Raw genomic sequence first — 13,523 nt, 5'->3', positions numbered from 1 at the left:
TTATTATAATACATTATAGTATCTATATATAAGCAACTGTTCTTTTTTCTTTAGAGCAGTAATATAGCTTTCTTTGAAAGCACTGGTATTTTTTTCTAATTCGACATGAGATACAGCGGTCATGTGGTACTGTGACTCCTAAATAGGAATAACTACAAACAAAAAACTAATGGTTCTAACACCGAAAATGACTCAAAATGCATTATGAATTCAAACTGTTCACAACCCTGCTGTACTTACACTTACCGTGACACAAGGAGGCAGCGTTGTAGCAAGTTCAGATTTGGATCCTGGAGAACACTTTTTATGTCACTAAATGGGAAGAAAATATTGGATACTTAGTGAAATATTAATAATAAAACAATAATAGTAATAAAACATAAAATAAATAAATAAATAAAACATCATGTGAGACAGGACAACATGCTTAAGGCTTAGCTCATCCGAAAATGAAAATTAGGCTATTTTACTAACCTTCGAAGTATTCTAGGTATATGTGTTTTCTGCTTTTAAACAAATCAAATCAGAGTTATATTAAAACAGGGGTTGAATAAAGGCCTCTTGTAGCAAATCCATGTGTTTTTGAAAGATAAATATCCATATTTCAAATGTAATAAACACTTCTTTCTCATTGCCACTGACTGTGGCACACAGAAGCATAGTATAGAAGCCCCATTCGTCTGCCCCAAGCACGTAGATGCGTCCACCATCTTGGAACGCTTGACATCAATCACCACACTGTAGTTTCACACAGAGACGTTGGATTCGCAGATCATTGACCGAGTAGCAAATTAGCCCAAAAGGGAATTATTTAAAATATTATAGGCAATTTGAACAGAATCACTATTTTACGGCTGATTACTGAGTCGGTCAGAGATTCACTAAACCAGTCATATAACTATAAAAATTCTAAAAACACTATTAAATAGCACAGCAACAAAATTGGCAGTTTAAGACATTGATTTGTAAGCACAAAACAAGATTCTTCTCTTTTCAATAAGTCTTTATTGGATAAATCTAAGACATAAATGAATCACACAAACACATTTATAGAAGTTGCAGGAAGAGAGAAAGTGAGGAAAGAAATGAGTTCAAGAAACTGAAAATATGAAATCCCAAATTTACAGCTATACGTGCAAATACATAGACCTGAACAACCATCAACAACCTCAATAAGGTTAAAATGTATATTTAACGCCCTAGTTCAGCATTAATCTGGAGGTTTTACTTGTGTTGCCTTTGCGTTATTGTATTCTTTTTTGTCTTGCTGAAAGAGGTTTCCAGATTGGTGGAAAGGTCAGTAGTCGTGGAAGTCTTGGGAAGTCAATGGTTGGGCGTTTGCTGCAGATGCGGAGTCATGGGTTGTTTGAAGTTTTGATGCGAGTGCAGTCAGAGTTGAACTTACACAAAACTCTCATGGAAAGAAAAGAAACTAAAGTTGAAAGCAGCAGACGTGCAGGCCGGAGCATGGCTCTCAAAGAACGCAAAAAGTGGTGGCAAAAATATTACTAAAAGCATAGCCAAAAAGCCAAAGTTAAGCACATACTAAAACTAAAAGCTGGAGCTAAAACCTAGGCTAAGTACATCTCTTTGACCATCATCTTGATTATTTGCCCCAACTTTCCTCCTGAGTTGGGATTATCAATAATGGTTCTTTGGTCTTAATGTTGCAAACTGTCTGTGAAAGAGTCTGTTGGGTCTGGTTGTGTCAGACTGTGCTAGGGTCTAATTTATGACATTCTGTGGTCTTGTCCTGGGCCTCTTTGTGGAATTTCATCTCCCGACATAATATGTACTATGTTGTGTGATTAGTGACAAGCACGAAGAGAGAAAAAATCCAAATACCAGTCACAAATTGGAAGCTCAAAATGTGGATTTGTAGAGAAAACTGTTTTTTTCTTTAATAAGGTAGGGAAACATTGTTGCTACATTTCCCAGAGGCTGGTATATCTACGTCATCTGTCTGAATGTCCTCTGCTTACCACAGTCAGCAAAAGTGGGAAAAAAGTGTTTATTACATTTGAAATATCTTTCAAAACCTATGGACTCGCTACAGGAGGCCTTTACTCAGCCCTCAGAGCCATGAGAGGAGCGTTTTATAACATTAGCACGTCTTTTATTTAATACGTTTTGGACTGTTAAAGGGAAACAATTTGAGTTTAGTATAGGGCTGCATGATTAATCTTTAAAAAAAACAACACGATCTTAATTCATTCAAAAATGTGATCCCATTTCTAAATGACAGCGATTCAGATCACATTCTGGGTCCTGTGTAAAATGCCCATAATGTGGACGATGTATACCATTAACACCACTAATCTATACAATCATCTCAAGTGTCAGCACAAAATGGGAGAGGTTCCTCCATGAAACCTCAAAATAGGTTAATAGGTTAGTGTTTTTGGCCCTAAGGTTCTGTGCCAATTGGAGCAAAAACCACAGGTCCTATTTAGTTATTTTTATTTATTATTGTTAACATTTTCTTATGTTTTACATTTCACTTTGAGCAATCTAAAATATAGAAAAGATACATTTTTTTGTTAATCCAGCACTTTATTATACTGAATGTAGGGTTTTTCTTTTGTACTTGAATGCAATAGATTTTGGTTGAAAAAAAATGTGTGATCTCAATTCCCATGGGGGAAAATCATGATTCACATTTTAGCAAGAAACGTGCAGTCCTAGCTTAGAAGTGCCAGGATAATTTTTAATATAACTCTGATCTATATTAAACTATATTACTTCAAAGGTGAGTAAAACACAGCCTAATTACAACTTTTGGGTGAACTAACCCTTTGAGAATAATTTTGTCCCTACCTTTATTTATAGGTACTGCTTTGGGAAATGAAATAAATTTTCCTAAATAAATATACCTGAATTATAGAATAATGTGCTCCATTCTGAGAGTATACATACTTAGAAAGAGAGTTGAGCTGTTCCTGGATCAGTCCCTTGATTTCATCTTTTTCTTTGTAGTCTCTAAGGACGGAAGCACAAAACACAAGTCATCAGTCTTATGTTTTGTCTGTTCAGGTGCTATAGCTAGGCAACATGATAGGTGCACAAGGTGGTACTAAGCATTTTGGTTAACTACTGTGAATGTGATAGAACTAGATAAAAATAGAATTCACTAACTTGACAGAACTAAGATAAACTGATGCTTGTCTTCTGAAAGTGAACAATGCATTATAGTGCCATCCCAAAAAGGCACAAAATCACTTTCATGGACTTTTACATTTACTGTTTCCTTCTGATGGAATGTCCTACCCAACTCAATCCAAGCAACTGACTCCTTAGCCATCTTCAAAAAACACAGCTTTATTTGAACTCTCTATTCTAATTTTATATATTATTTTATTTCAAAATGAGAATATAATGATTTTTTATCTTTTATGTCACAATGCATTTTGAGTTACACGTAACAGATGTGATGAAACAAACTATAACCATGCTACATTATTTGTGTGCAAGCTTTACAAAAAATGAGCAATATTTACAACATTTTGGAAATAAAATAGTCAATTCTCTTTATTTCCAGATTTTAAACATTCATGAGAACCCTATAGGAAATGAATGAATGAAAAATAAACAAATTGATGCATATGAAGCAATGTGTGAAGTGAAGAGAAGTGAAGTGAAGTGACTTATGGTCAGGTATGGTCACAAGTCACTTTTTTTTCTTTCCAGACATTTCTCATGAATGTAATAGCCAGGATAACCATTTCAACATCATACTCAGACGCAGGGTAGACTTCCATCTTATTTGTATATTTTAGATATCCATTATTTATTTTGCTGTGCTATACAGTGACTCTCAAGAGCAGCTCAGGTAGTGTTTAATGCCCGTCAGCAGCAGCAAAAATGAGTATGCAGTGTTGCCTGTGTGCAATCCAGCACCAAAATTCAGGACCTGATTAAACATTAACATTCTATTATACACAGTTTTGTGAATAATTTTCCATGATTTTTCCAAAACTTTCGGGGTTGATATATTTTTCCAAAATTTTTCCAGGCCTGTAAATTGCCGACTTTTCCAGGTTTTTCATGGTTCACATATGAACCCTGGCTCTATGTGAATGAAAACATACTGCAAAGTTTTAAATTAAAAAAATGCATCATCAAAAGTAGGAGTCATACGTTGTTCACCCACTTATTGGTATTTTCACATAGGTCTGAATAAAACTGTGAATGCATTCTTTGTGTGGCTTTTGAAGTATTAAAAGCTCACAAACACTGCTTTAAATGACATTAAAAAAATCACCGTAAGTGTTTGGAAAAATTAATCGTTGAAAAAAAAAGAAAAAAGAAAAAAAAAAGAATGCATATTATAAGAAAATAAAAGTGCAAGTCAACCTGTTGTTTGGGACTCCCAAAACTAAAATATGAAAAAAAATACAGGCACTTTAACTTGGCCTTTTGTTTCCTACATATCTTTTCATTTCAAGACATAAGGAATAAATCCTTTGTGCCTAACACCTGTTTCACACATACTCCGTATGCAGTGCGTATACAGTCCATGAGCGGTTTGTATGTGGAGCAGAAGCAGCATGGACTCATTTTGCTTTCACACAGCATGCATTTGCAGCCCACTCCTGATCTGCAACAGTTTATCACAAACACAACCTTATTCATTAATTTAATTTCAAATCCAAATGTTGTTACTAAAAATGCTTTTTCAGCATTGTGATCCTCCTTTATTACAGTACAGTCATACAATCTTGCAGAAACATTTACATTTAAACTCAATAAATATAAACAATGTATTATTCAATGCTTTTTGTCATACTAGATTTGTATATTAAGTTGCTCAAACAAGTGGCAACATTTAAACCGCATACAGAATAGACTACTTTTCTTACGTTAAATGGAGGCTGTGACAAACACTAAATTAAAACTTATCGTTGACAGAAACAGTAAGCTCTCATGCCTTTCTCAACTATCACAACAGATGGGAGTATGTGCTGTCAATGACTTTTGAATGGATACAGATGTGAAAAAATAATGAAGCTGTCACATACACATGAGTTATATCCATGGTGAATGTATCGCACCACGGCTGCAGTAGCAGAAAGGCCTTCAGTGTGAGAGCAGCACGAGGCAGTAGAAGATAGGGACACCATACTGGATCTGAAACAGAGAACATCAGCAAATCTGACATGATGGAAAGATCTTAATTTAAATTAGCAATACATCTGTCAAAATGAAAATGCTTGGCCAAAATTCAGGAGAGTCTGGAAAAAATAATAATTATTTGTCTTGCTTTCTGAGAAACTTTCACTACACAAGATAACATTAACTCTGGACAACGTCTTACATCAGTAAATTACCATTTACATTTAGAATTAGATCTAATTAAACCTTTTGTGTACAAACTGATTGGATGCTAAGATTATGGTTTCTGATCACTTGTTCTATATTTTTATCTGCATTTTAAACCAAAACGTTCCACCCTTTATTTAAACTAATTATAACAGTTGTACACAAATTCTCAAACACAATAAATGGATTTATATTAGGGGGTGTTGTTTACACAACACAGCTTTTAAGCTAAAAACTTTTTAAAGACTCACCTGTCAGGTCCTGCTCATCCATTCTATAACTGGCAGACTTCATGGCCATCTCCAGTACTCTCACACAGCCATCATCTGATGCCAGTACTACTTTATCTGATGTACACCAGTCAATATCCAGAATCCTATAATTCACATTACGGCCCACTCTGATGCTGCTCACCATCTGCACCTGTATAAATATGTGACATTACAGGAGAACACTACAGGATTCAGAGAAGTCAGGATAAATAATAATTAAATGAATGAATGCAATCTTTTATTGCACAAAAACCTTTTTTGTGTGTGTATGCGTTTTATATATATACCCTGCTGCATAAAATATGACATGTTTGTATATCTTTTTTGTATAATTTAATGTGTTATAATGAGTTGCAAATCTTGTCTCTGTCTTATTGTCAGGTTAGTTAAATTAATTAAATTTTCAGGTCAAACTATAATTAATTTAATACAGATTTACTTCAATTAATCATTTGTGTAATATTAAATACTTATAATAGAGAATGGTCATAGAGAAGTTCATGTATGTAAGTTTAACCTGAGTGATTTGTGTATCACTTGTATTAGCCTTCTTACCTGAAACACTTACCTTATGTACCGCATGATAAAGAGTTGTTCATTTGAGATATTCATGAGGTAATTCAGATGCGCAGAAGAATTAGAAGATGTCTGTATATATGATTATTTATTTGTTTACTGTGAATTGATTTAAGGATTTATGTGTGTTAATGATTAGTGTTTAAATGAGATACAATGTTCATTAGAGACAACAAAATTATTTAACACTATTAATGCAGTGCATTAATCCTCCGTGCATTAATAGGATTAATTAGTGTTGTGAGTGGGGTGGCTAGTGTTAGCTACCCCACTCAAAACTGCTGCTTCTGTCATTTTTCTCTTGACAAGAAGTGCATTTATTCAGTTGCAGAATGTCTTTACAACCACATCAAATGGGAGAAGTTTCGAATGCACGCTCTAATACACTTCAGAGTCAGGTGTGAGTCAAATGTGCGCTAGGGTGCGCTGTTCAATTGCACGTACAAAGATACCAGAATGAGCTGTAGCTTGTAATAAGCGTGAAATAAACTATGTGCATGTAATGTCAGTTAAGTCAATGTGGTCAGTTATATATATAAATAAAAAAAAAAAGAATTTATGTGAAAATGATACATATATAAATAAAAAAATGTCCTGGATTCATCTAACCAGTGCTGTCTCACTCATCTAACATGTCCGATTAAAAGAGTGGTTCATGTCAGAACCTCATCAGATTCAGCTGCAGCTCTTTAAGAAATAACTGCCAAATAACCTATAATAACCAGCTGCTGTGTTGGGGAAAGGATGGGAAAAAATAGCTTTTATAGCTTTATGTTACTGCCTCATAAGCTGTAGTAGTCCAGTGCTGTGGCCACACATTGTTATAACAGTGTGAATCAATCATTTGTCCCATCATATACAAAAACAATCAGATTTGGAATGACTTTGTGAACTCTTGAGTACAATTTAGCTACAAACACATCTCGAAATTTCACACAATAATAATAAAAAATATATACTGAATGAGTTAAACTAATTTGTTTCTAAAAAGCAGACAACTGGAATTCTTTTATTTACAACACTCAATTCAATCACTTTGTATAAAAGTGTTTGTTAAATGAATAACAGTATATGCATCTAGTTCCCCTTTACATAATTTTACACACTACTCTAAACATACTACATACTAGCCTGTGTTATTTGAGTCAAATGCTCTTTATGAAATATATTGTATACCTGTAAAATAATCTGTTTCCTAAGCCCTGCAAAAACATCCACACATCATTAAAAATATTCCACACAGCTCCAGAGGGTAACGAATGCCTTCTGAAGTAAAGCGTTTGGATAAGAAAATTAAGCATATATAAAACTTTATAAAACACAATCTCTAGCTTCCTTTAACTGACACGGGCTTTCACTAGATTGTGACGCTTCAGTGGATGACGTACAGTCTAAGGCCACTATAAAGACATTATAAAGGACATTTTTTTAACATAACTTAGATTGTATTTATCTGAAAGAAGAATGTCATATGCACCTAGGATGGCTTGAGGGTAAGTAAGTCACTGGGTAATTAAAATATTATTAGAAATGTATGCATGTGAATTAGCCGAATCATTTCTGCTATAGAATCAATCAATCAATGGATTAATCATTCAATAAACCAATTAGACAAACCAATCAATCAATTCACCAATAAAAAAAAAAAAATAAACACACACACAAACCTCTTTGGTATCCCAAACCTCAGCTCCATCCGTGTACATCACCAAGAGTTTTTGGTTGCCTTTCCCAGGAGCAAAACGGATCTTCTTCACCCACCCACGGTGTGTAGGTACAGCCCTGATATACGTAAACAAATCTGGCATTTTAAAAACAAATTTAAAAGCAACTCAATATGGGATGCAAATATATCAAATATGGGAGTCGTATATTTCCAGCTGATTCCTTTTTTAGATTTTAGATGTAGTCTAATACTATAGTACTTTACTGAGTTTTCTAACAAATATCAGTTTGCACACATTCATGCATGAAGACACATTTTACTAGTCTTTAGTAATATACATTTGTACCTTGAAAGACGTGCCTTTAGGTCCCAAAAATTGAGGTTTCCATCTACATCTCCCAGAACTAGGGTGTCTCCTTTCCATGCAATACAGGCGATGCTTCCCATACTGCCCTGAAAAAAGTAGAAATGCTTTAGTTTCTTGCACACAAGACATAGGACACAGCTAATATGTCATAATCAGACAATCAAAATGTGATATTACTAGTTGTCATAGACATTTGTTATCTGATATGGTGCAAGGACCTTCCTGATGGTTTCTCACCTAATTTTTGACATGAATTCTTAATTCTTTTGCAGTTAACATGTCTTTTCTTCTCCATCAGTTTTTTTTTGACTCTGCTGACCCAATAAATGTTGCTAATTCTATTATTGCATAAGTATTGTATCCTTCTTAGTTTAATCTCTGTCTTCGCTCATTTTATCCAGAAAAAAAGAAAACTTTACTAATAATTCTGCACCCCATTATGCATAAGGAGTTTTTGACTTGGATTAAATGTAAAACCAATAGTAGGTATTAAGAATGATGTGGTTTGGGAATGGCAAAATGTTCTTGTAAAAAAAATACAAAAATAAACTTTTTAACTTTTAATAACTTAAAACTTATAAATTAAATTATAATTTCAGTTTTTTAATAATGGTGTAATGGTTCACGTATCTTGCAATTTATGGCCATTTTCCAAATCATAGTGATCATCTCTATCCCCTTGTGCGAACAGTAAGCAGAGCACGTGTGTTTCATTTATTTAGTTGTTTGGAATGCACTTGTCAAAGAGCGATGTAAATTGCTCATTATCTTCAGCTGGGATGTTCCTGTGACAACGAACGCAGCACAATGTGCATCAGTAGATTTTGAATGCCATTAAATGTTAATGTCATAAAATTCTTTTGTTGGCGTTAGCATAACTGTTGCAAATAAATTTATATTTAAAATTGTTTTTAAAGTATACTAATATATATATATATATATATATATATATATATATATATATATATATATATATATATATATATATATAATATAAATATAAAATGCATTCGTAATATAAAATGCATTCCTTAACGAATCTGTTAACAAGTTGTTAACTGACAAGTGCATTCCAAGCAACTAAAGCTGCTTTTCCAGTATCGGGCCGAACGGTTCTAAGAACAGTAAGAGAACAGTGCTGAAACACGGGCAAGGACATAATTTACCATAGGTTTCACATTCTAAAAAAGTTCTCATTATTATGTTTACAGCTGATTTGTGCTATATTTTTATCTACATTATCATCGAACGTCCAATATTATGTCGGGACGAGACATGAGGTAGCTTTCATTAGTGTGGTTGCCAGATCAAATCCCCGAATTAGAGCTTTGCTGTTAAAAGCATACATTTTCTGCACGGTGCTTTGTTTAATTTAAACAATCTGGCTGCAGAAAAATTGATACACAGGATACAAAACACATATGAAGGACTCACATCAGGTGGAATACGTGCCCCATCCTTCACAGTGTTGCCTTCCACGGTGATGTGATAGACCTGACCATCTGTGTCAGTAAACACAAAGTGTTCTCGAGCTGATATACCCTGACTCAGTTCAGATTTACTTTCAGCATCCTGCAATAGACTGACAGAAAACAACAGGTTATTTACAACAGAATTTTCTATACAACAATAATGGAAATATAAAACTTTGAAATGACAAAAAGCACACAAAACTTTAATAAAAGCAATCTATCGAACTTGTGTGTCCAGATTTTCACACAAAGATTTTTTAACAAAAAGCCTACACCACAACTACACGTTATTAATTGAAAGTCTCCCCCTCAACTGCAATCTTCTTCATACTTCTGCATATTCAAACTTGCCTTTCTTTAACCAATTTTGTATGTGCACAAGCAAAAAATACAATTATGCTGCAGCAGAGAGGAATCTACAATTACTTCTTTTTTTTTTTTTTTGCTGATATGCTCCTTGCACCATATCAGATAACAAATGTCTATGACAACTGGTAATATCATATTTTGATTGTCTGATTATAACATATTAGCTGTGTCCTATGTCTTGTGTGCAAGAAACTAAAGCATTTCTACTTTTTTTAGATTTTGTAGATGGAAACCTCAATTTTCATTAAACCTTAAACTTTCATTAAACCTAAATTTAAATGTTAAGTTCATAAAAGAGTGTAATTAATGATCAGTATCTCTGTAAAATGTAGAATATTACTTAAAACTTGCATATAATGAGTTTATGTTGCTTTAATTTATGATTTAAGAGCTTGGTAGGCCCTGGTGATGATTTGTTTTCATTATTTACAAAATCTCTTTTTGTGCTTGCAGAAGAACAAACAACAAGAATATCAGTAAACGATGGCAAACAGACCTGATGACAGAGGACTCAACAGTGCTCTGCTCAGCATCAGCGAGGGTGGTCTGTCTGGCTATGGCCTCTCGAGCAGCAAGCTGCTTTTTCTTCAGACTTTTAAGGTTATGTGATGGAGACCACTCCTGTTTACACAAATAAATGTTGTAATGACTCACATTGAAATACACATTTTCTTGGCTACTATTGACCATACAGCAGATGTCATGTCAATGTAGTGACACTAGGCACTTGGGAGCCCCACCAAACCACAATACATACAGGAATACAATGACATTGTGCACATCTACTCATTCAGGTTTCTGCTGAAGAGCCAAGAGTCATTCAGTGGGTTGTTTGTTCCCATTTGAGTTGCACCAGAGGGGTAATCATTTTTGATGTATCTGCGGTAGGACAGCGTTGGTTGGCACTGTGTTCTGACCCTGAAGTCGAAGATCACTTAATGTCCCGGTCTGTCATGCTGTGTGTGTGTTTGTATCTTGACATCATAAAACCTTACTTTAAGTACTTCTATTCACCAACAGAAACTGCTGCCTTAAGTCCCTGGGGCCAACGGTACTGCAGTTGTGAGCAGCTCACTTTTTTAACCCTGTGGGGTCCACAAACACATATTTGTGCTTTGGGGACTCTTCTCCAAATAACGCAAAAAAAGAAGTTCAATTACACTTTCAGTTTTGATCATACAGAAAAGAGCAATACATTAATCTAATCTGTAAATGGTCTGTTATTTATTGTGTACATTCAGAATATCAACATTCTGCTTTTGATAAATAAAGAAAATAAACATGGTGCGTTCTTTGTTGTCTCTGACTCCATGATGTTCAGTTTAAAAACAATAAAACCTCAATAAAATGAACTGTAACTCAAGCAAGAACGTGACTCACAGACATGAGATATTTCTATAGAAAGCTTGATATGAGTAAACAAACAAATACACAATAAACAAAAACAAATATATATATATACATACACATATACATATATATATATATACACACACACACACACACACACACACATATATATGTGTGTGTGTATATATCTATATCTATATATCTATATATACAGTCATGTGAGAAAATTAGGACACCCTTTGAAAGCATGTGGTTTTATTGTAACATTTTTAATAAATGGTTATTTCATCTCAGTTTCAACAATACAGAGAGATTAAAGTAATCAAACTAAACAATGAAAACTGAAGAAAAGTCTTTTCAAGATCTTCTGTACATGTCATTCTACAAAAATGCCTATTCTAACTGAGGAAAAGATAGGACACCCTCACATGTATTCCCTCTTAAATTGGCTCAGATCTCACACAGGTACATCACACCAGGTGCACATAATTAGTAGATCGTTACTCTGCATGTTGAATGAGGCTTGCCCTATTTAAACCTCAGACATTTAGTTTGGTGTGCTCCTGACTGTTGAAGTGAGAGTGAGCACCATGGTGAGAGCAAAAGAGCTGTCAGAGGACTTCAGAAAAAAGATTGTAGCAGCCTATGAGTCTGGGAAGGGATTTAAAAGATCTCAAAAGATTTTGAAATCAGCCATTCCACTGTCCGGAAGATAGTCTACAAGTGGAGGGCTTTCAAAACAACTGCCAACATGCCCAGGACTGGTCGCCCCAGCAAGTTCACCCCAAGAGCAGACCGCAAGATGCTAAAAGAGGTCTCCAAAAACCCTAAAGTGTCATCTCGAGAACTACAGCAGGCTCTGGTTACTGTTGATGTAGAAGTACATGCCTCTACAATCAGAAAGAGACTGTACAAGTTTAACTTGCATGGGAGGTGTGCAAGGAGAAACCTTTGCTTTCCAACAGAAACATCAAGGCCAGACTGCCATTTGCCAGAGATAAAGTTGACAAAGACCAGGACTTCTGGAATAATGTTCTTTGGACAGATGAGTCCAAAATTGAATTATTTGGACACAAGAGCAGAGGACATGTTTGGCGTAAACCAAACACAGCATTCCAAGAAAAGAACCTCATACCAACTGTGAAGCATGGAGGTGGAAGTGTCATGGTTTGGGGCTGCTTTGCTGCAGCAGGACCTGGTCAGCTCACCATCATAGAATCCCCCATGAATTCTACTGTGTATCAGAAGGTGCTTGAAGAACATGTGAGACCATCAGTTAGAAAATTAAAGCTGAAGCGGAACTGGACCATGCAACATGACAATGACCCAAAACATACTAGTAAATCAACCAAAGATTGGCTGAAAAAGAAGAAATGGAGAGTCCTGGAATGGCCAAGTCAAAGTCCAGATTTGAATCCCATTGAGATGCTGTGGGGTGACTTGAAAAGGGCTGTCTGTGCAAGAAACCCCTCAAACATCTCACAGCTGAAAAAGTTCTGCATTGAGGAGTGGGGTAAAATTTCCTCAGACCGATGTCGGAGACTGGTAGATGGCTACAAGAACCATCTCACTGCCGTTATTTCAGCCAAAGGAGGTAACACTCGCTATTAGGGGCAAGGGTGTCCTATCTTTTTCCTCAGTTAGAATAGGCATTTTTGTAGAATGACATTTACAGAAGATCTTGAAAAGACTTTTCTTCAGTTTTCATTGTTTAGTTTGATTACTTTAATCTCTCTGTATTGTTGAAACTGAGATGAAATAACCATTTATTAAAAATGTTACAATAAAACCACATGCTTTCAAAGGGTGTCCTAATTTTTTCACATGACTGTATATATATATATATATATATATATATATATATATCATAAAACATCAGCAGGTACAAACATTACCCAGTAGTTACGATTTCATGAATTAATTTACTTCCAAGATCGGAAATATATAGAGATAAAATTGTAACCACACAGTGACACATCAGATGTGATCCATTGAGGAACAACTCCACTTGAATTGTATAAACTTGTTAAATCATCTAAGCCAGGGTTATTCATTTGGCAGCCAGCGGGCCAATTCCAGTCCGCCAATCATCTTCATCGGGCCCGAGAGAAGAGTACACACAGGTGGCACAG

General features: G+C 34.9%; 1 protein-coding gene across 1 annotated transcript in view; it reads right to left on the bottom strand.

Moving 5' to 3' along the window:
* wdr11 (WD repeat domain 11) overlaps positions 1–13,523 on the bottom strand; it is a 68,094-nt gene that overhangs the window by 17,147 nt on the left and 37,424 nt on the right. The window contains exons 15-22 of the mRNA XM_043234561.1: positions 10,538–10,662; positions 9,635–9,782; positions 8,180–8,286; positions 7,835–7,949; positions 5,571–5,742; positions 5,019–5,127; positions 2,917–2,979; positions 247–312 (exon numbers count right to left, since the gene is read on the bottom strand). Coding sequence (XP_043090496.1) covers positions 247–312; positions 2,917–2,979; positions 5,019–5,127; positions 5,571–5,742; positions 7,835–7,949; positions 8,180–8,286; positions 9,635–9,782; positions 10,538–10,662 — 905 coding nt within the window. The remainder of the gene's footprint in view (positions 1–246; positions 313–2,916; positions 2,980–5,018; positions 5,128–5,570; positions 5,743–7,834; positions 7,950–8,179; positions 8,287–9,634; positions 9,783–10,537; positions 10,663–13,523) is intronic.

The sequence above is a fragment of the Puntigrus tetrazona genome, unplaced genomic scaffold (assembly GCF_018831695.1).
Source record: "Puntigrus tetrazona isolate hp1 unplaced genomic scaffold, ASM1883169v1 S000001170, whole genome shotgun sequence".
NCBI classification, from domain to species: Eukaryota; Metazoa; Chordata; class Actinopteri; order Cypriniformes; family Cyprinidae; genus Puntigrus; species Puntigrus tetrazona.
This window is presented reverse-complemented; position numbering and strand designations above follow the sequence as displayed.